The sequence below is a fragment of the Pelecanus crispus genome, chromosome 9 (genome assembly GCF_030463565.1).
Source record: "Pelecanus crispus isolate bPelCri1 chromosome 9, bPelCri1.pri, whole genome shotgun sequence".
In the NCBI taxonomy this organism is placed as follows: Eukaryota; Metazoa; Chordata; class Aves; order Pelecaniformes; family Pelecanidae; genus Pelecanus; species Pelecanus crispus.
This window is the reverse complement of record NC_134651.1, coordinates 30,575,542-30,594,312: the sequence shown is the minus strand read 5'-3', so window position 1 is coordinate 30,594,312 and position 18,771 is coordinate 30,575,542. Positions and strand designations below refer to the sequence as shown.

Genomic DNA, 18,771 nt, shown 5'->3' with positions numbered 1-18,771 from the left:
AGCGCAGGGATGAGGAGGGATGGGGAGCCAGCGGTGCCTCGCCTCTGCAGCTTTCTCTGGAGAGAGGTTAAGCTCTGCTTAAGCTTGGCTTAAGTGTGATCCCATTAGGGCCCTAATTTGGGGGATGCCCAAAAAGAGGCTTTGTGGGGAGGGGGAACTCCATGCAGCCCTACCCAGTGCAGAGCATCCCCAGACATGCACACAGCCATCCTCCGGGCTGTTTGACTCTGAGACGGAGGTACTGACAGTGTTCAGGTGTCTCCAGGCTCCAGTAGCAGCTCCTCTCAGGATTTGGGACTGAGGTGCAGGGTGCTCCACTCCACCACGTGCCTGCACCCCATAGGCGGCACCCTTCTGGTCCCAGTGTGGTGGGTTTCAGGCCGGTGAGGGGTGTGGACAGACTGGCAGTCCATGTGTCCAGCTCCGGCTGTTCCTTGCTGACAAACCCCCCCATTTGCGACACAATTTTTTGGCGTTTCGTCCCTGCCATTTGCTTTCTATTCTGGTGCTTGCCTTGCGGGAAGGCTTTGGGGATGGGGGGGTGGGAGCTCATTTCAATTGTTCAGGGAATGGAAGTAACTCATTTTGCGGCTAGAGAAACCCAGCGGAGTTTGGTGCATGCAGGGAGTTTTTCCACTGCTGTCTCTCCCATTTGAACAGTGTAACCTTGAGAGTTTCTGAATGGATGCTCGGTACTGCCGCCCTCCTCGCAGCAGGGCCAGGTCTGGTGGCCGACCTTTGGGCTGGAGCCTTGCCCAGGGCACTGGCTGTGCATCACCTGCCTGAGGCTGTTTGCGGGGAGAAATACGCACCTTGTGGGTTCTGGGGTTTTTTGGGCAGGGTGGAGTGGACCAGAGGGGACAGAGGATCTCCCCCCAGTACAGGCTGGGATTGTGCTGCTGAAAGCCCGGGGCTTTTAGGGGCAGGAAGGTTCCTGCCTTCCTGGTCTCTCTGGGCAGGGGCAAATCTCCCACCTACTCCCACGTGACCGCGGAAAAATGAATCACGAAAAATGAAACAATGCAAAGAAAAAAAGAAAAAAAATTAAAAAATCCCTCCCCAAAGCCGCCTTCCAGAGGGTTGGGCAAAAGATAAAAGCTCTCCGAGGAGCCGGGACTCCTCCTCTTCCACCACCGACTCCTCATTTAAATGTCTGCGCACAGGCTGCAGCCGACACTGGCTCCGCGGCCGCCCCGGGGGAGCACCCCCCGGCCTGCCACCCGCCACCCCTGCCGGGCCCCCAGGGGCGATGCCCATGCAAGGGGACAGCAGAGCTGGGGCTTAGCACCCCAGAAGCAGCCCGGCGTGGCTCATCCCCGAGGAGGACGGACCCACGGTGCGGTGCTCCAGGTGGTCCCAGCGGCAGACTATGCGAGAGCCCCTGGGGGGGCCGAGCCGAGCAGTGTGTGCCCAGGCGTGGAGGAGTGGACAGCAGGGGGGTCCCAGTGGATGGACCCCCTGAGGCCAGCCCCCCATGTCGGCTCTGCTACTGCTCTGGGTCATCCTCCTCCACTGGGCCACCGGCGGGGGCTTCGTCCAGGGGGGCAGGACCTGGCAGCACTGCACAGGTAGGAGCAAGGCCCGGCGGGTGGGCTGCGCCGGGAGGGAGGCGTCAAGACAGGTGTTGGCTGTGCCGGGAAACACACCGGAACCCATGTGCTCCCACAGATGGGACGTTGCCCACGCTGCCAGGGCAGACCCCAGAAAGCATGCTCTGTTTTGAGGGGGCACATGGCTGCAGCAGGGTGCCCTGCGTGGGGCAGCTTCTCCCTGGCAGCCCAGTCCCAGGGTTTCGGTGTCTGGGTGCCAGTGGACCGAGTCTTGGAGTGACAGCACGGTGTGATGCCTTGGGTGCTGCAGCTGCCAGCACCCTGCCTGCACCCATGGGGCAGTGGGTAGTGGGGTCATCCCTGCACCTGCAGCCCCCCTGAGTGGCACAGGACCAGGGAACAACCAGCCCTTCTTGGTGCTGTGGGGAGAGCTGTGTGCCCATCCCTGCGGCACAAGCATTGTCCCAATGTCTGCTGGCCCTGGGGACTAACATGTGGGGAGGGGAAGGGCTAGAAGGAGAAGTAGAGGAGAGCGATGAAGTCCTCCCGGAAAGTCCCTCCCGCCCCGGACTCTCTGGGGCTCCCTGTGCTCTGCCAGACAACCTACGCCCTCCTGGCAGCAAAACCTCCCAGAAAGTTTCCATCCCACCACCCCCAGCCAAGGATCTGACAGCTCTGACAGCATTGCCCACAGGGAAGCGCCAAGAGCAGTGCAAGCCAAAAAGGTTCCCCGTCCCCTGGCTCTGCGTGCCTGTTCCAGTGCTGCGTGGTCCCTGCACAGGCAGTGAAACTTCAGCCCAGTTTTGGAGGCTGCTTGGGCCCAGGCTCTGCGTGCTTAGGGCTTGTCTCAGTTTGATGGTGCCTGTATTTACATTTTATTACAGCCCAGCCAGTGGTGAGAAGGAAAGCTGGGAGAGATCGGAGAGTTTCTGCCCACCATCTCCTCCCCCAGGTGCTCCGGTCTCTCCAGGGACGTCCCTGCTGTCCCCAGGCAGCCTTGGCTGGACAGGTCTGGGTGGCGTCAAGGCCCCACCATCAGCACATTTAACCGCCCCCACATCCCTTCTGCCGGCGCCTGACCCCAGTTCCTGGCGCAGCCCTGATGCTGCCCAGCTGCGGGCAGCCACCCCGTGGAGCAGGCAGTGGCTGTGCACGTGCGCTGCCTGACCTGGGCTGAAATACCCCGGCTGCTCTCCCAGCCATTAACCGCTGGTTCCACTCTGATCATTAGCAGTGACTGATGCAGGAGGCAGATTGGGATGCACCTCTTTGAGTTTAGGGATTTGGTTTTGGTTTTAGGACTTGGTCCCTTCCTGGCCCACAGCCTCAGGCACAGCCTCTGGGCCCCAGCTGAGCTGTCCTCTGGCTCAACCCAGCCATCCCCAGGGCAGTCAGGGGCTCCTAAACCCCTCTGCAAATCCAAGCCTGAATTCAGCTTGTGCATTTTGCTGAGAAAAACAGGAACTGATCATTCCCAGTCATGCATTTCTGAAATAAGTCATTTCAGTTAAACCTCCCCCACCAAGGCTTTGCTTTAGCAGCAGCTTAAACCCACAGAGAGGTGGGCAGGGGTACGCAGAGGTGGCGGGGTGGGAAGGACCTCACCGGCCTCCCTGCTCTGGGCTGGATGGAGCCACACGAGCAGATTCCTCCTTGCTGTGCTGGTCTGGGTTTGGGCTGGCCAGGGGTGCCTGGGGGGAAACGCTTCCCCTCTCCAGCTGGTTTGGATTCAGACATACATTGGTCCAGCCTTGCTCACAGCTCCCTCCCTCCTAGCTCTCCTGCTGTGCCCCAGCAGCCAAGATTTATTAGTACAAATAGGAGCTAAAAGCCTGGTCTCAGTGGGGATGGGACAGAGTCAGGGATTTTTTAGTCTAGCCAAGTCTCCTTCATCCTTCTGGCATCATCTCCAAGCCCCTCTGCCCTTTGCTACAGATGCTGCAATCCTGCCAGGGAAGCATTCAAAAATAAAAGCTGCAAGGGTGCCAAGGCGAGGAAGGTCAGAGAAGCACCCACTGCAGGTACAGCCCTTCCCATGGCTGCCAGCATGGGGCTTGCTGAGATGTCAGACCAACAGCGACCCTGGCACTGGTACATGGGGATGGCTTTGCAGTGCTATTCTTCACCTGAGTGATGCCCTGGGGCTGGGCAAGTTGTTTTCTCCTCTGGGGAGGGGATAATTATTTAACAAGTGGTTTTGGTGCCTGCCAGGGGAGTACGTGCGTGGGTGCAGTTAGGGCTGGGTTGGGAGAGCCTGGACCAGGACTGGAGGGAGGAGCACCATGCCCCACCGCCCTGGGGACGGGGATGGGTGACTGCCCTGCAAGTGAGCCTGCGGGTGCCAGATCCCTGCCTGCTCTCCTGGCTCTGGTTGTGGTTCCTGATGTCAGTGGATCCCGAGGAAGCAGGTGGCAGCCTGGGGCTGCCCAGCCAGCAGGTCCCAGACTCAGAGTCAGGATTCAGAGCTGCATCTGGGATGGTTCATGCAGGTGAGCCTGCACACTTGGTGTTCCTGCTGTGGGGATGGAGATGTCAGCCTTGGTTCCTGGAGGGCAAACTTTCCCTGTGTCCCTGAAGCAGGGGCTTGGCGCATACCCCAGGCAGGGGACAGCAGGCTACCAGGGCACACTGGGCCCCTCTGCTGCCATGGAATGCTCTGGTCAGCACCAGAGATGGGCTGGCTGTCTTGAGCAAGCTGGGTGGCAGAGCACCCCACAGTGAGGCAGGGACCCCATCCCACAGTGGGACAGGGTGGGATGGCTGCCGCTGCCGTGACATGCTCTGCTGTCTCTTGGCACAGACCTGCGCCCGCTGGACATCCTCTCGGAGGTGGTCCCCACTGGCAGGCTGGCCCGTGGCATGAGGGTGTTTCAGGTGCAGGGAGTGAGCGGCTTCCAGCTCGCTGCCTCGCGGCCCCGTGCCCTGGGTTTCCCCGCCTCCCGGCTCTTCATCCACTGCGACAACTTCCCCGAGGAGTTCTCCATCATTGTCACACTGAGGGTCCTCAACATCCCCGCCAAGGTAAGTGTCACCAGCCAGGCATGGAGCGGGCACAGCCTGGCCCTGCAGCTTGCAGCACACAGATATGAGTCCCTGCCATCCTGCAGAGAAATGAGTACGTCTTCACACTGATGGCGGAGGAGAGCCCCAGCGTGCTGGTGGGGCTGCGCTATGCCCCTGGCAAGCTCCACTTCCTCTTCTGGAGCCAGGAGCGCACCGGCAGCTGGCAGACCCGCGTCACCTTCCCCAACGTCTCCCTCTCTGACAACCAGTGGCACACGCTCGTCCTGGCTGTCTCCGGCCAGTCCTTCTCCCTGACGGTGGACTGCAGCATCCCCAAGGACGTGTAGGTTGGGGATGGCTGTGGGGGGCTTCAGAGGGCTGCATGGAGGCACTGGTTCCCTGGCAGGGAGATGCTCCTCCACCAGCCACCAACAGTTGCCATGAAATTGTCCCCTGCCTCTTCTCTGCCCATCTGCAGGGTGGTGGAGACACCATTTCCAGCCTCTCTGTCAGTGAAGAGAGCCAGCTTCTATCTGGGCAACAGGAGGAGAAGGAAAGGCGTGTTCACGGTAGGTGCTCCATGGTGCAGGGCTGCCTGGGGGAACTCGTGGCTGGCCCTGGAGCAAGCTGCAGCCCCCTCTCAGCCCCCTGTGCTGGCAGGGCTTGGGCCACAGCACGAGCAGCAGAGGTGGCTGCGGGTCCCACTGCTGGGCTTGATCCCTGTCTGGCTGTGGGCATGCAAGGGGCAATGCTGGTGACTGGCACTTTGTGGGACAAATGTGTTTTTAAGAGGACTTTGTCAGCAGTGCAGTGGCAGAAAGACAGTTGATGTCACAGTCTTGTTGATATAAAAGGGCAGTGCCTGATCCTGACTGGTAGTGAAAAGCGGAGGCAGTGAAAGCTGTCTGCAGCTAATGATCCCCTTGCCAATGCTCCCCTTGCATCAGCTGTTAAATTGCCCAGGATGGAGATTTTGGCAGGCTGGGCATGTAATGAGGATCTGATAAATGTGCGTGAATCCCGTGGAGGCTTCCACGGCCTGGGAGGGAGAGCAACGAGCAAGAGTCGGGAGGGAAATCCAGGGCATGAATCACCTACAGTTTCCATTTCTTGGTCTTGCTGGACTTCCTCTCCATTCTGCTGCTCCCGCTTTCCCAGGGTTTGCTGAGACAGCTTGTCCTGCTGCCAGGAGCCGATGCCACCCCTCGGATATGCACTGCCATGAACTTCAAAGTAGCAACACTCTCGGTCCCCACTGTCCTCCAGGATCACCCCATGAAGCCAGCAAGCAACGAGGTGCTAAAATACCCCTACGGTCAGTAACTCCCCATGGCACAGGCTCGGTTGGTTGCCTTCTGTGTTGAGGAAGGCTCTTTGTGTGTGGCTGGGCATGGAGCAGAAGCAGAGGGGAAGAGGGTGTCCCCAGCACCCTCTGTTTCTCAACATGTGTGTGGGGTGGGATCCCTGTCCAAACCCCCCCTGGAGAGCAGGGTGCCCCTGCCCAGGTCCCTTGGCAGCGCTGGGCTCATGCCAGTAGCCCCACAGGTGTGAGCCCCCAATGTTTTCTTAATCGGTGGCTTCCCAGCTTGATGCTGGGATGTCATTTCCCCCATTCCCCAGTGCCCATCATCAGGATGGGACCAGGACATCCCACCCTCCCTGTGTGCACAGGGAGGAGCCTCACTGTTCCTCCATCATGTGCGCTAAGAGTCGCCTGCCTTGCTCTTCTCCGTGCCCAGAGACCGACACAAAGGTGACCCTGGGGTCCCGTCCACCCTGCACCAAGCAAGAGAAGATGCAGTTCTGGTTCAACGCCTCCCGGCGAGGGCTGTACCTCTGCAACGGCAGCACCTGGATTTCCATGCTGGAAGGTACTGGTGTGCAATGAGCTCTTGGGGATGGAGGGAGGCTCTTGCAGCAGAGGGGGAGCAGAGATTTGTCCTTGACATCACTTTGGAGTGGGAACCAAGTCAGGCAACAGCAGAATGAGGGGGCTGCTGTGTCCCCCTGCCTCTCCCCTGCCTGATTGAGCTTCTCTTTGCTCTCAGTGCCCACATCAACACTTCCAGCGCAGCTCTGGATTCAAGCACCTCTGTGAGCCAGCTCCCTGATCACTCACACAATGCCTACGTTGTCCATCTGTGTTATCTGTGTTGTCCATCCCTCCTGGGGTTTCTCTGGTCAGGAATGAGCCCTCAGTTTGTCCAAGTGGGACTGCTCACCCCATGGAGAGCCATGCCCGGCATGCTGGGATGCTCCCTGCCGCAGGGTCCCAATGTTGCAGGTGCTCCTGGTGCTGAAGCACTTGCAGGGTGGACAAGAAGGAGCACAAAGACTCATCAGCTGCCAGAGATACCTGAGGGTGTGATGGGAGGGTCATGGAGGCAAGTCCCCATGTCGTCCCAGCTCTGGTGGCCTTTGTGCAGAAAATAGTGGGGCAATATTGGAGCAACAAGGTGGCAAAGCAACCAGAGCCTGGAGGGATGGATGTTATTCAATAATGAAATGGATTTCGCCCACTGGCACTCTCCCACTCGCTCCAGGCAGTCTGCCCAGGATCACTGGTGAGGACATGGAGGATGGGGCATGCCCACAACCAAGATGTCTTTACCCCCTCTCCTGGGGTTTTTCTTATGCTGGTGCCGATGTGGTGTATTTGGATGAGCCATTTGCTCCCCACAGGGTCTGGCAGTGGCTGGACTCCCCATCCTTCCCTACCTCTGGAAGTCATCAGGATTGGCACCATGTCCTTGTATTCCCAAGGAGACCTTGTGCTGGGATCTTGCTGGCCTGTGGCCTTGATGCCACCAACACTGGTCCTTCTTGTAGCCCTTCTCCTGCCATTTATCCCTTTCAGTGCCCACCCATCTGCCATTGGGACCAGTCTTAGCCTTTCTGTTCTAATTTCTGGCATTAATTCTGTCTAAGTCTTCTCTAACTTCTTCCAGAGCTCATGCTGATTCCAGCCAGAGAAAACAACTGGTGCAGGGTTGCTGCAGGTGGGTACGGGTTAACCCCGCTGGTCTCAGCAGCCCAGGCCATTTTGCTGTCTGTAGGTCTCTTCCTCTCCTCCTCATTGTCTTTAGGATAAATGTATCAACCCACTCTGTAAGAAGCAATCAAAATCCATGGTGTGTCATTTTTTTCCCGCTCCTAGAGGAGACTGCCCAGCAGAGCATTTTGCAGCCCTGCCCTCCACCAGAGAACAGGCAGGGGTGGATGGGGCTGGATGTGCTGCCCAACAAGATGGAGTCAGCCCTTTTACCACCCCCTCGGGTTTTGGCCCTTCATCACCAGCAACACCACAACATTCATTTTCTCCCCATAAATCTCCAAACAGCAGCAAGCGCCACTGAGCCAGCTCTGCTATGCGATGTGGGGCACCTCTCCAGGCAAGGTCATCTGGTTTTAACCTCACCCCTCTTTTTTTGTGGTGTCCTAGTCAAGCAAAGGCTGGACTATGTGGAGGAGTACCAGAACCTGGTGACCAACTCTGAGACAATGGGAGTTGAGGTCTTCACCATCCCAAAGGTGGGACTGTTCGCAGCCACTGCCAACCGGTACACCCTGCCAGGATCGGCCATCTATAAGTGGACTGACGGGAAGTTTGTGCCCTACCAGAACATCCCCACCTTCCAAGCTCAGTCCTGGAAGTATTTCACCATAGGAAAGAAGGTAAGTGTGCCTGGAAGGTTATTTCAGTGCCTTCATATTTCAGTATATTAAACTGCAATTGTCCAACACTGGCTTCTCCTCTGAAGCCCTGAGTCTCAGGCATGGTTTAGGGGGTGAATCTTTTTCTCTTCTGTCTTTGATGGGGTCATGCTGATACACATATTCAGACAGTAAGTGTTTGTCCTAGGGACTGCTGGCTGATTTGTGGGCTGCCCTCTGTGTTTTACTATTTTTGCTGAGGCGCAGGTACATCCACCCAGGCCATTTTCAGCAACTGATGCTCACAGTGTAGGTAATTGCGTGTCTGGAGTGCTCAGATCTCTTCCCCGAGGATCTCCAGGCTGTCTGTGAGGTCAACCTCCAAAGCCAGCTGTTGGACCTGGATCCCTCCTTGTGCTGGGGTTAATTTCTAGCAGGCTCTCCCTTTTCGTGCCTCAGATATAGTGAGTGCCAGTGTCAAAATGTCCTTTGTGCAGACCTGTGGTCCAGCCTGGTCTGGGTGTGCTCATAGTGCAGCCTCCACCCTGATGCAAAGGCTGACCCCCCCTGGGAAGCAGATTTTGCTGCCATTCCCATCTGGCACCGTGAAGTGAGGCAGGGGTCACCCCAGGCAGTGGCTGTGGCATTGCTCTCAGGGACATGCAGCTCCTGACATGGGAGCACAGAGCAAAGCCTTTGCTGAGCTCTGAATGTGGTGGGCATCCTGCCATGCATAAGGTCTGCTCTGGTCTCAGCAATCTACCTGTGGTCTTAGAAAGCCATCAGAGCTCATAGTTCCTGAGACCCACTGAGTCCAACCTTCTGCATTTTTAAGCCTTCTTGCTCTTAAATCATTCTAGGACTTTGGAGCCATCTCTACACCCCTGGGCAATCTGCCATGGGACTTCTTGGTTCCTCTCCCTGGGGAGCTACTTATCACTTTGTGAGGAGCCCCGGGCAAGCCAAACAAACACCTGCTGAGAACCAGTTCTGTGTGTTGCTCCCAGGGGAGTTGGGATCATTTCGCCTTCAGCATGACCTGTTCTGGCTTTGTCACCAGACGCGCACAGGGTGGCTGCAGGGCTCCCCCATCGTGAGCCACGTGCCCAGGGGTACAGAGGGATGGGCGGAAGTCCTGCCTCCAGGCTTGGTGGCACCAACAGCCCTGCTGTTTGGATACAAATGGGCCATGTCCCCCATTACCTGCCTGATGCTGGGGTCCTGCAGAAAACTTGGTCAAGCCCTGAAAATGCAGCTGTGTTACAAAGCTGGCTTTGGGCTGGGAACATGCCTGCCATCCCCAGTGCTGTGCCTGCTCTGCAAAGCTCCAGCTGCACCCTCATGGGCAGGAGACAGGAATATGCTTGGCTGGGTTTATCTGCTGATGGGAACCACTTTGAGACTCCCTGGTGTTAGTCTGGACCCACAACACCCCCTTTCAGCAAAGCTGTGGGGCAGAGAAGACTTCCAGGCTGGGGGGATCCCAACTCCACACAGCAAAGCACCCATTTTGGTGCTCACCAAGGCTCATGTGCTCTGGGTTTGCCTTCAGGTCTTCACCGAGAAAATCTTACTCAGATTTACTAGGCAGGATGGCCTCTCTTGCATAGCTCGGGGCAGGTTTTCTAGTTGGGGCTAGCCTTGGTGCTCCAGAATGGCTGGGGACAGAGGCAAGTGCCATGCATGCAGCTGCCTGTGCTTGGCACATTTCTGCATGGAGATGATGACCAGATAGGTGTTGCACCAGCAGCAGTACAGATCTCTCCAGTTAGCCCAGGTTCCTTGCACACATTGCAGGTGGAATGCACCTCTGTAGGTGTCAGCGCCTCATTCACTGCACCAGGACCTGCTGATGCTCTGCTGGGGTGGGGTGAAGAGCCCCAGAGGGCGGTGCCAGGGTCTCCTGCTGGCTCCTGTCAATGGAGAGCAAGGGACCACAGGGTCCTGAGTTGCGGGGTTGGATCCAGGCCTTTCTCTTCCCTCTGAAGCTGTGTTTCTGGAGATGCCCTGAAGGGACTCACTGGACTGAGGCTCACAGGGGGAGCTGCCCAGCGCTTAGGGATGCACCTTCCCTGGATGGACATGTGGACCCAGCACAGGGTACCGCTGGGTGAAAGGTCTCCATCCTTGGGGGTGGCTGAGCCTCAGCTGGACGAAGCCCCAGGGCTGATGCTGGCAAGGTCCTGTGCTGGGCAGGAGGCAGGAGACCACACCCACTGACTGTTTTCTGCTTGTGGGCTGTGTCCCTGTGCTTCTTTGTGGCCCAAATTGGGGCATTACCTCTGCCACTCCATACAAAACACACTGGAGTGTCAGAGCTGGTGTGCCACACACCACGTGCTGCTGCGAGCTTGGACATGCTTCCCCCCCTGCACGAGGCCATCTCTGCTGCTGCATACTTGTCCCCGATGCTCGCAGGGGGCGTTTCTTGGTCTGGAAAATGTTTTGTCTCCAGGAATCCTTATCATCGTTATTATTGTTATCATATCTGTGATTTTTCTTCTGAACAATGTTTCCTTACAGGGGAGGTTTGGTAGCTTGGATCCCCCTCCCTCCCCGGCCTGTTTTGCCAGCATGGCTGTGCTCCCTATTCCCAGGACTGGCGGGGTGCAAGCAGCCGCAGCATGGCTCTCCCTCTACTCAGCTCCAAGGCTGTGGCTGCAAGTCTCATCCCTGCCCTGGCTCTGCAGGCAGTGAGTGCTGCTGCTGCCACACACAAAGACCCCCACAAGCCACTGGATCCCTGTCCCCCCTTTTGGTGCATTTTGGTTTTGCCCCACAGCGGCCACCTCGGTCCCTGGCCCTGCATCCCATGGACACCTGCCCCACCCATCCCATCTTCACCCTGCTCGTGCTTGTCCATGCCCCTTTGGGAGGAGAAAACCAAGATGTCGTGGCTTGTTATTTTTCAGATCTTCCTAGCAGTCGCTAATTTTGAGCAGAATGACAGGGGTCAGGAGTTCTCTGTAATATACAAGTGGAGCCGCAGGAAAGAGAAATTCGTCATGTACCAGAGGATCACGACGCACAGCGCTAGGGACTGGGAGGCATTTGTCATTGAGGGAGAGGCTTTCCTCGCAGTGGTCAACCACAGAGAAGGTACCTAGCCCTTATATTCCCTACCGGCCCAGCTCAGCTGGGGCAGGCGGCCCTGGGGTGACACCGGGGACCACGGCACCCCACCGCAGGCAACCTGCTCAACAGCATCTTCCTGTTGTCATGGAAACACTACAGCTCCCTGCTCCCTGCACATCCTCTGCTGGAGTGCAGGGCAAAGCCGGGGAGTCAGTGCTCGCAGCTCCAAGCATGGTGTCCCTCAGGAAGCCTGAACCCTTGCAGACCCTCTCATTATAGGAGAGAAAAGCACTTGGGGAAGTGGCTGACACAGTCCCCACTGGGTGTCTGACTGGGGGACAAAGACAGGAGTGGGGACGGTGTCTTTGCTGAATCTCTCTGCTTCTTTTCATTTGTTTCCCCAATGCAATGTATAACATGGTGGGGTGGTGAGGGCAGCTGCATGGGTTTGCAGGGGCTGAGCCTTTTGAGAAGCCAAAGGCTTGGCCTTGTGGGCACACAGGAAACCAAGGCAAGTTGAGTGAGAGCTTGCTGATGTCCCTCCCTCCCTGGGCACCCTGCAGACATGATCCAGCCTTGTTCCCCTCCCAGTCCATGATTGTTCAGGGTTGGAGCATGCACCCCTCAAGCACGGGGGATGAAAGAGTCGATACCACAGCCCTGACTCTCCAGGATGCTCCCAACCAGGTTTGGACACCAGGCCGGTCGGCTCCTTCCCTGCTGTCAGGGCTGGCTCCTGGGGCATCAGCTCCTCTGGCACCAGGCTCAAAGCTGGTGTCAGGTTGCTTGGGCACCAGCTCCCTGTGAGCTGGGCTAGAAACTCCACATTACCTGTTAGACCCCACCACAGCCAGTTTAGATGAGATCTTCTCCCATGGCAGTGGCAACAGAAAGGTCCCTTTGGCAGCTATGCAGGGGTTAAGACCATCATGGCCAAGCCAAACTGGGAATGTTCCCCTTAGTGGGTGGTGGAGCGTCAGTCCCTGAGGACCTGCCACTTACCCATGTGGCCATTTCCCACACACCCTATTCTCCCTGCAGCCCTTTTTGCCCAAGTCTCTTCCATTGCAATGAGGATTGCCCACAAACCCATTAACACGTGGTCCTGCTGCTGCTCAGCCACAAGAAACACCAGCAGGGCCAAGCTGAGTACAGCAGTGCTTAGTGAGTGTGGGGTGGAAAGGGGCTGGTGGTGCTCCCCCACTGTTCAGATGAAGAACGGCTCTGGCTGGGGGGGATGTGCCAGGATGAAGGTGCAGAAAAGTTTTTAGCTTTAAAGCCAGCTGGGTCCCACATGGACATGAGGTTGAGATGCCTGAGTAGAGCCCAGGAGCTGGATGGAACATGTGTTTTGGTGCTGGTGGGCCTAGACCAAGTGCTCAGCACAGGGCAGGCTGTGAGCTGTGGCATCCCCTCCCTCTTTCTGGAGTTTGTGCCATCAGCAGGGATCAGCACATGGAGGTCCCTTGCCAGCTCCAGCGCTCAGGAACTGAGCACAGGGACTTAGCAAAGGAGCACTGAAAAACATCACATGTGGTCCCATTCCAGCTATGGCCCCCTTCCAGGTGTGCGAGCTTGCATGCAAAGGGTGATGGCAGCCCATGATGCCAGTAGCTTAGGGACTCAGCTGGGACTGGCCCCACTACACATGGCTGCCCTGTGGAACAGCCGGCAGAGCTTGGCCACTCTGGGATGCTGTGGCACGGTGCCTCTGGTGCGCTGGTCATGTGGGAAGACAGCACCCTCCCATCCCTCCTCTGCCAGGGGCTGCCATGAAGCTGCCACCACACACTTGGGAACAAACTGTCAGAGCGTTCGATGGGGATGGAGGCTCTAGATAGGGATGGAGGCTCTAGGTAAGGATGGAGGCTCTAGAGTCTCTTTGGCTACTTCTTGGTGAGCGGCCGATCACTAGCAAACAGCCTTGCAACCTGCTGGCAAATATTTGCACAGCTGAACCTGTTTCTGGGTCTTGTTTCTTATGCGAACCAGGTATTCCTTTTCCTCATGGTGCATGTCTGTCTGTCTGTCTGTCTCCCCCAGGGAATAACCACAATATAGACAGCGTGATATACAGGTGGAACCCCAGGACAGGGTTGTTCGAAACCAACCAGACCATCCCTACCTCTGGAGCCTATGACTGGGAATTTTTCACCATCGGGCCATATTCCTTCCTGGCTGTGGCTAATACGTTCAATGGCACATCCACTAAGATCTACTCACACATCTACATCTGGCTCAGTGGCTCTTTCCAGCTCTTCCAGTCTATCCTGGTAAGGCTTGGCCATTGATCAAACTCTACTCCTCGGTCCCCCCTCTGGGTTTAGACAAGCCAGGGAATAATTACAGAAACAGATGCTCTTCAGTCGTCTGGAAAGGTAGTGATAGTTTCCCAGTGATTCTCCCATAGGGAGAGGTTTATTTTTTATCTTGGAGGGTTTTAGGAGTGGGTAACTTCCCCACTGTGCCTCCAGCAGGTCCCCCCCCACCTCGCAGCATCCTTGGCTTGCAAAGGCTTGTCCACATCCAGCTTCTCATGTGGCTTCCTCACAGACTTTTGGTGCTGCTGACTGGGAGGTCTTTCGTATCGGCGACAGAGTCTTCCTGGCTGTTGCAAACAGCCACAGCTATGACAGTGGGATGCCAGCACCCTCTAACTTCTATGCCATCAACTCCTCCATCTATGAGCTGAACATCACTGCCCAGATGTTTGTCAAATTCCAGGACCTTCTCACCTACAGGTACCTGTGCAAAGAGTCAGGGTGCTCCTCAGTCCGTGTCCTTCCCCTGAGCAGCCTGGAGGTCTCCTGGAGGGTTCATGCAGGCTTGCACACTGCCAGGGACCGAGACTGGTGGAGGGCAATGGGTGACAGGTCCTTGGCACCAAATCCCACTGGGAGCTAGAAGGCCCTGGATTTGGGAACAAGGGTGGATTTCCTTTCAGGAACAGACTGGGAAGAGCAGGGTTTTCTGTGTATCATCAGGGTGGCAGAGATTGGTGTGGGGTGGGCTCAGCCCTACAGACATGCAGCCCCTTCCTCAGCGGTCCATGGAGGGGCCACCTCACCTGCCCCTCTGCTTGCTTCATCCCCAGTGCCCTGGACTGGGAGTTCTTCTCGGTGGGAGATGACTCTTTTCTGGTGGTAGCAAACTCCTTCGATGGCTTCACCTTCTCCGTTAACAGTATTATCTACAGGTACTGCTGTGGGAGGAGGGCAGGCTTGGGTGGTTGGGTGGTTATTCCCAGCAGGAGCAATGCTGCCAGGAGCCCAGCATGGGTGTAACCTCTGTGGATGCTGGTGCATCTGCCCAGGGAGGACAGATAGGAGTGCTCCCTGTTTCTGGAGAGGTTTCTGGGCAAGAATGAGAAGCCCCAGTGAGGGACATCCCACCCTGAACCACAGTGGGGAGGTGGGAGATGCCAGCCCCATGGCTTGGCTTTCCTGCCCCCTTTCAGGTGCCCAGCTTGTGCCCCAAGAGCTAACTGCCCTCCCTGTGCAGGTGGCAAGGCTATGAAGGCTTCGTAGCAGCTCACCACCTCCCCACTGTTGGCTGTAGAGACTGGGAGGCATTTCACACCGCCGAGGGCTCCTACCTCCTCTACTCTAGTGCCAAGGAGCCACTTTCCAAGGTGCTCAAGCTGAAAACCATCTGAGGTGGCTGAGACACGCTCAGCTTGTCGCCAGGATCAGGGCGAGCTGGGCATCAAGGTGAAGATGGACCACAGAGCCCAGGAACGACTGCAGCATCAGCCCTGCAGCTGGCTGGGGAGGAGGATGGGAGCTCCAAGTATTCCTGCAGCCTTGTCTGGGGGCTGGCAAAGGGGTTGCGACCCTGCTTCGGTGCTGTTTCTCCTGGGCAAACTCTCCTGCCATGCTCCAGAGCCACATCCTACCTAAGGTGCCTGGTGCCCAGGTGCTTCCCCGGGGTCACCAAGACCCTGGCGTTTGGCAGTCTCCGGCCAGGAGGGACCCCAATAGCAGTTGGTTGTGGCTAGAGCTTGCAGAAAGCCATGGAAGAAAGAGACTGAGCAGAGTGTGTGCTGCCAGGGTGGGTGCATGGCAGGGGCGAGGAAATGGCATGTGAGAAATTGGGGAAAAAGGTGGCTTCAGGCTTGGCTCTGGCTGCCCAGGGCCTGGAGCTGCGATGTTGAGCATCTTGTTCAACATTGCATGCCACACTTCGTGCCCATTTTCAGTGGCCTCGCCACCCCATCCCACTGCTGTGGGTGCCTGCCCACCCTCCTGCTCTGCCGTGGCTGGTTTTGGTCATCCTTGCTGAGTGATGTGTGTATATTGTACAAATCCATAGATGTGTACAAGGACCAATGCTCGTCCTTGCACCCCTTTGCATGAGGTTAGTGACTCCCAAGCAAACCTCCTGTGCATTGGGACCAGTCCAGCTACCATGGGCATGGGAAAGACACAAAACTGCTCCAGGTGAAACTGTGGCCTCTTTTCTTTTCCTCACCTTTGTCTGGGGGACTCTTTTGCTTAATCAGAGCTCTAATAAACTGTGTGCACCCAGCCTTCATCCCACACGCAAGTTGCGGGTACCCAAGCTGCTCTGCCCATGGCAGAGGCTTCCCTCCACTCAACAAGCCACCCCCGAGGAAGATGGGGCCATGTCCATGGCCATAGGTGGCCCACACCTATGCTGAGTACAGCAGGGTGCTAGGGCAAGGGTGCCTCTCTGCCTCCCCCTGCCTGGGACCCTCTGCCTCTCCTGACTGGCCCAGAGCATCGCTCAGCCTTCTCTGGCTCCCAGTTTCCCGCTGGGGCTGGGCCACCCACCCTGGTGCTGGGGAGCCTGGAGGAGGTGCCAGACACCCGAGAAGGGCCTGGGGGGGCATGGCCTGAGCGGCCCTGGGGTCCAGGCCCCAGGCAGCTGCTACAGACCTCCTTCATCCCCCGGCCCAGCTGTGACTGCAGCTGGCTCTGCCGGGAAGGACCATTTCTTGCTTGTGATGTAAGGCAGAACTCAATTTGCTTCCATCATGCTGAGCCATGAGCAGCATCTCTAATTTGGCCCTGAGGAAAGGCAAGATAAGGCAAGACATACCGATGAGATGCAGAGGCACCATTTGGCCAGGTGGCCCGTGCTTGAAGCAGTCTAGGGTGAGGGTGGAGGGGATACAGCCTAATGGGAGTCATGCTGGTACATTGAATTTAGGCTTGTCTGCTTTAGGAGAGATGGAATTAGGACAAGCACAACCCCCTTGAGCACCACTGCCCTCCCTGGATGCCCAGCTCCCAGTGCAGCACAAATCCTGAGTGCTTTTCCTATGCATGGGGCTTTATTGAGAAGTCAAAGGTTTGGGAGATCACCCATGGGTTGCTGGTGGTAGGCAGAGGCTGCTGAGATGCCATGTGGGGACTGGGCCGATGTCCTCTCTGCAGGGCTTGTCCCTCACTGGAGCCAGGATGAGGTGACCCTGCTGCACAGAGCGACCCATCCCTCTGCACCCCAGGCTCCAGGGACCTCCTGGCCCCACAAGAGCCCCCACCCTCATCTGTTTCCCCCACAGGGGCTTGTTCTCTCCAAACCATGTGGACTGTGAGCTGGGGCTGCTTTCCCTGTGACCCCAGCTCTGGCAGGGGAGAAGGGGTCTGCATGGCAGGGGGGTCCTCCTCAGGAACCTGGCCTCCATAGACAGGTCTGCGTGGGGTGTCCCCGGTATCCCTCCCCCATGTTGTTTGCTCATAGTCAGTCCAACATCACTGGGGAGAGAGAAGTCAGTGGCACTCATTTGCAGGACTGGAGCAAGCACTGGAAAATCCCATAGAGAAGCTTTGAAGCCCACCAGGTTGCCACTGGCTCCCTGCAAAGAAGCTGGGAACAGGGCACCCCAATCCTGTGCTACAGGGCAGTGCTGGTGGTCTCTGCATGGCCCTGGGTGCTCGGCAGTGACTTCAGGTACTCCACATGCTTGCAGGTGTCCTCTTGATTGTGCCGGACATAGCAGATCACGTAGACAATGACCATGGCAAACCAGCCGAACATGGTGATGAACATGGCCACATCCATGGTCCTCTGACGCACGCTGCAGAAGTTGACACCAGCATCCAGGACCTGGAGCAGTGGCTTGCCCACATACTCCTCGCGTGGGGCTGTGTGGCAGGTGATGTCCTGGACGGAGTCAGGGTCCAGCCGCGCCTCCCATAACACCTCCTGCAAGGCACACTCACAGTGCCAGGGATTGTTGGCCAGCCGGAGCTTGGCATTGAGTGCCAGCAAGGCCTCCTTGGGGATGCTGCGGATGCGGTTGCTGGAGAGGTCAAGGGTACGCAGCCCAGCAGCCACCCCTTTGAAAGCTGCCCTGTCGATCTTCTCAATGGCATTCCTGGAGAGATCGAGTTCCTCCAGGTGGGAGAGGTGCCTGAAGGCATTGCTGGGGATCTTGGTGATGCTGTTGGCATCCAGCTTGAGGAACACTGCATCTTTGGGGATGTCCTTGGGGATCTCCTCCAAGTGCTGGGAGCTGCAGAGGACAGCCTTCGCCCCTGCCTGCTCTGTGCACTGGCAGCTCCGGGGGCAGGAGCTGCCCCAGGGGACACACAGCAGGAGGCAAAAGAAAGCCTGAGCGAAGCTGGCTGCCGGTGTGGTCGTGAGGGTCAGATTGCACCTGGCCAGCTTGGCATGGCTGCTGGTGATTCCCTGGTGGCTGCAGTAGCTCCTGGGCAGCAGGATGCTTCCTCTACGCTCTTGCAAAGCTTCTCCCATTGCTGGAGGAAAACAGTGGGTGGAGGGGATATGACACGGCATTATTTCCTGGAACACTGCTTATATGTGATGTGCCCTGGCAAAGCATTGAGAGGCTGGACTCAGGACCCCAGAAAACTAGTTACCATGTTTTCCAGGACAGCTTAATTCATTTTAAGATTAATTATACCCAGACATAGAGCTGCAGAGATTAAAAACCCACCCCACCCTCACCCCCCCCCCAATCTCTGCACAGACCACCCTGGCAAGCAAAGGGTGCTGCAGGATGGGGGTGTCAAGATAGGTACAGCCTGGGAGCCTCTGCCCCAGCCTGCTGCCAGTTTCCAGGTGGGACATGGTGATTTGCTGCTGGAGAACAGCAGCAAATCTCACCAATCCTGAGTGTTAAAAAAAAAAAGATGAGTCAGACTCCCCAGATCATCGCACTGGTTTAATCACCACTGGGTTTTTAGGTAACATGTGGAGTTCTTCTGCTTTCCCCATCTGGTCCAAGTCACATTTCCAAGGGTTTTGCCAAAGCAGGGGTTTGGAGGTGACTTTGTTTTTTAAAGTAAACAAAGAGTGTGGTTTAACAGCCTGACTCTGGGAGCTGGAGATTAAGAAAGGAGCCGGTGGCTATCACAGTAAAGGGAATGATCTGGGAACCCCAAGGGCCACCCCAGCCCTGCTGGGGATGAGGCAGGAGGTGAAGCAGGTGGGCCGCCTTTCCTCTGCCCTCAGGTGCTACTCACACCTCTCCTGCTGCCTTGGTCAGCCTGGGGGAAGA

General features: G+C 57.2%; 2 protein-coding genes across 2 annotated transcripts; one reads left to right on the top strand and one right to left on the bottom strand.

Annotated features, from left to right (window-relative positions):
- Positions 1-1,474: 1,474 nt before the first annotated feature.
- On the top strand, positions 1,475-14,966 carry TSPEAR (thrombospondin type laminin G domain and EAR repeats). The gene is made up of 12 exons (XM_075716931.1): positions 1,475-1,568; positions 4,351-4,571; positions 4,658-4,896; positions 5,032-5,122; positions 5,712-5,868; positions 6,293-6,424; positions 7,996-8,228; positions 11,120-11,306; positions 13,326-13,555; positions 13,836-14,023; positions 14,377-14,478; positions 14,784-14,966. The coding sequence occupies exons 1-12, from the start codon at positions 1,475-1,477 to the stop codon at positions 14,935-14,937; spliced, it is 2,028 nt and encodes a 675-aa protein (XP_075573046.1). The 3' UTR covers positions 14,938-14,966.
- A 2,175-nt stretch (positions 14,967-17,141) lies between these two features.
- LRRC3 (leucine rich repeat containing 3) lies at positions 17,142-18,047 on the bottom strand. The gene has a single exon (XM_009478700.2). The coding sequence runs from the start codon at positions 18,045-18,047 to the stop codon at positions 17,142-17,144; it is 906 nt and encodes a 301-aa protein (XP_009476975.2).
- Between the last annotated feature and the right edge of the window lie 724 nt (positions 18,048-18,771).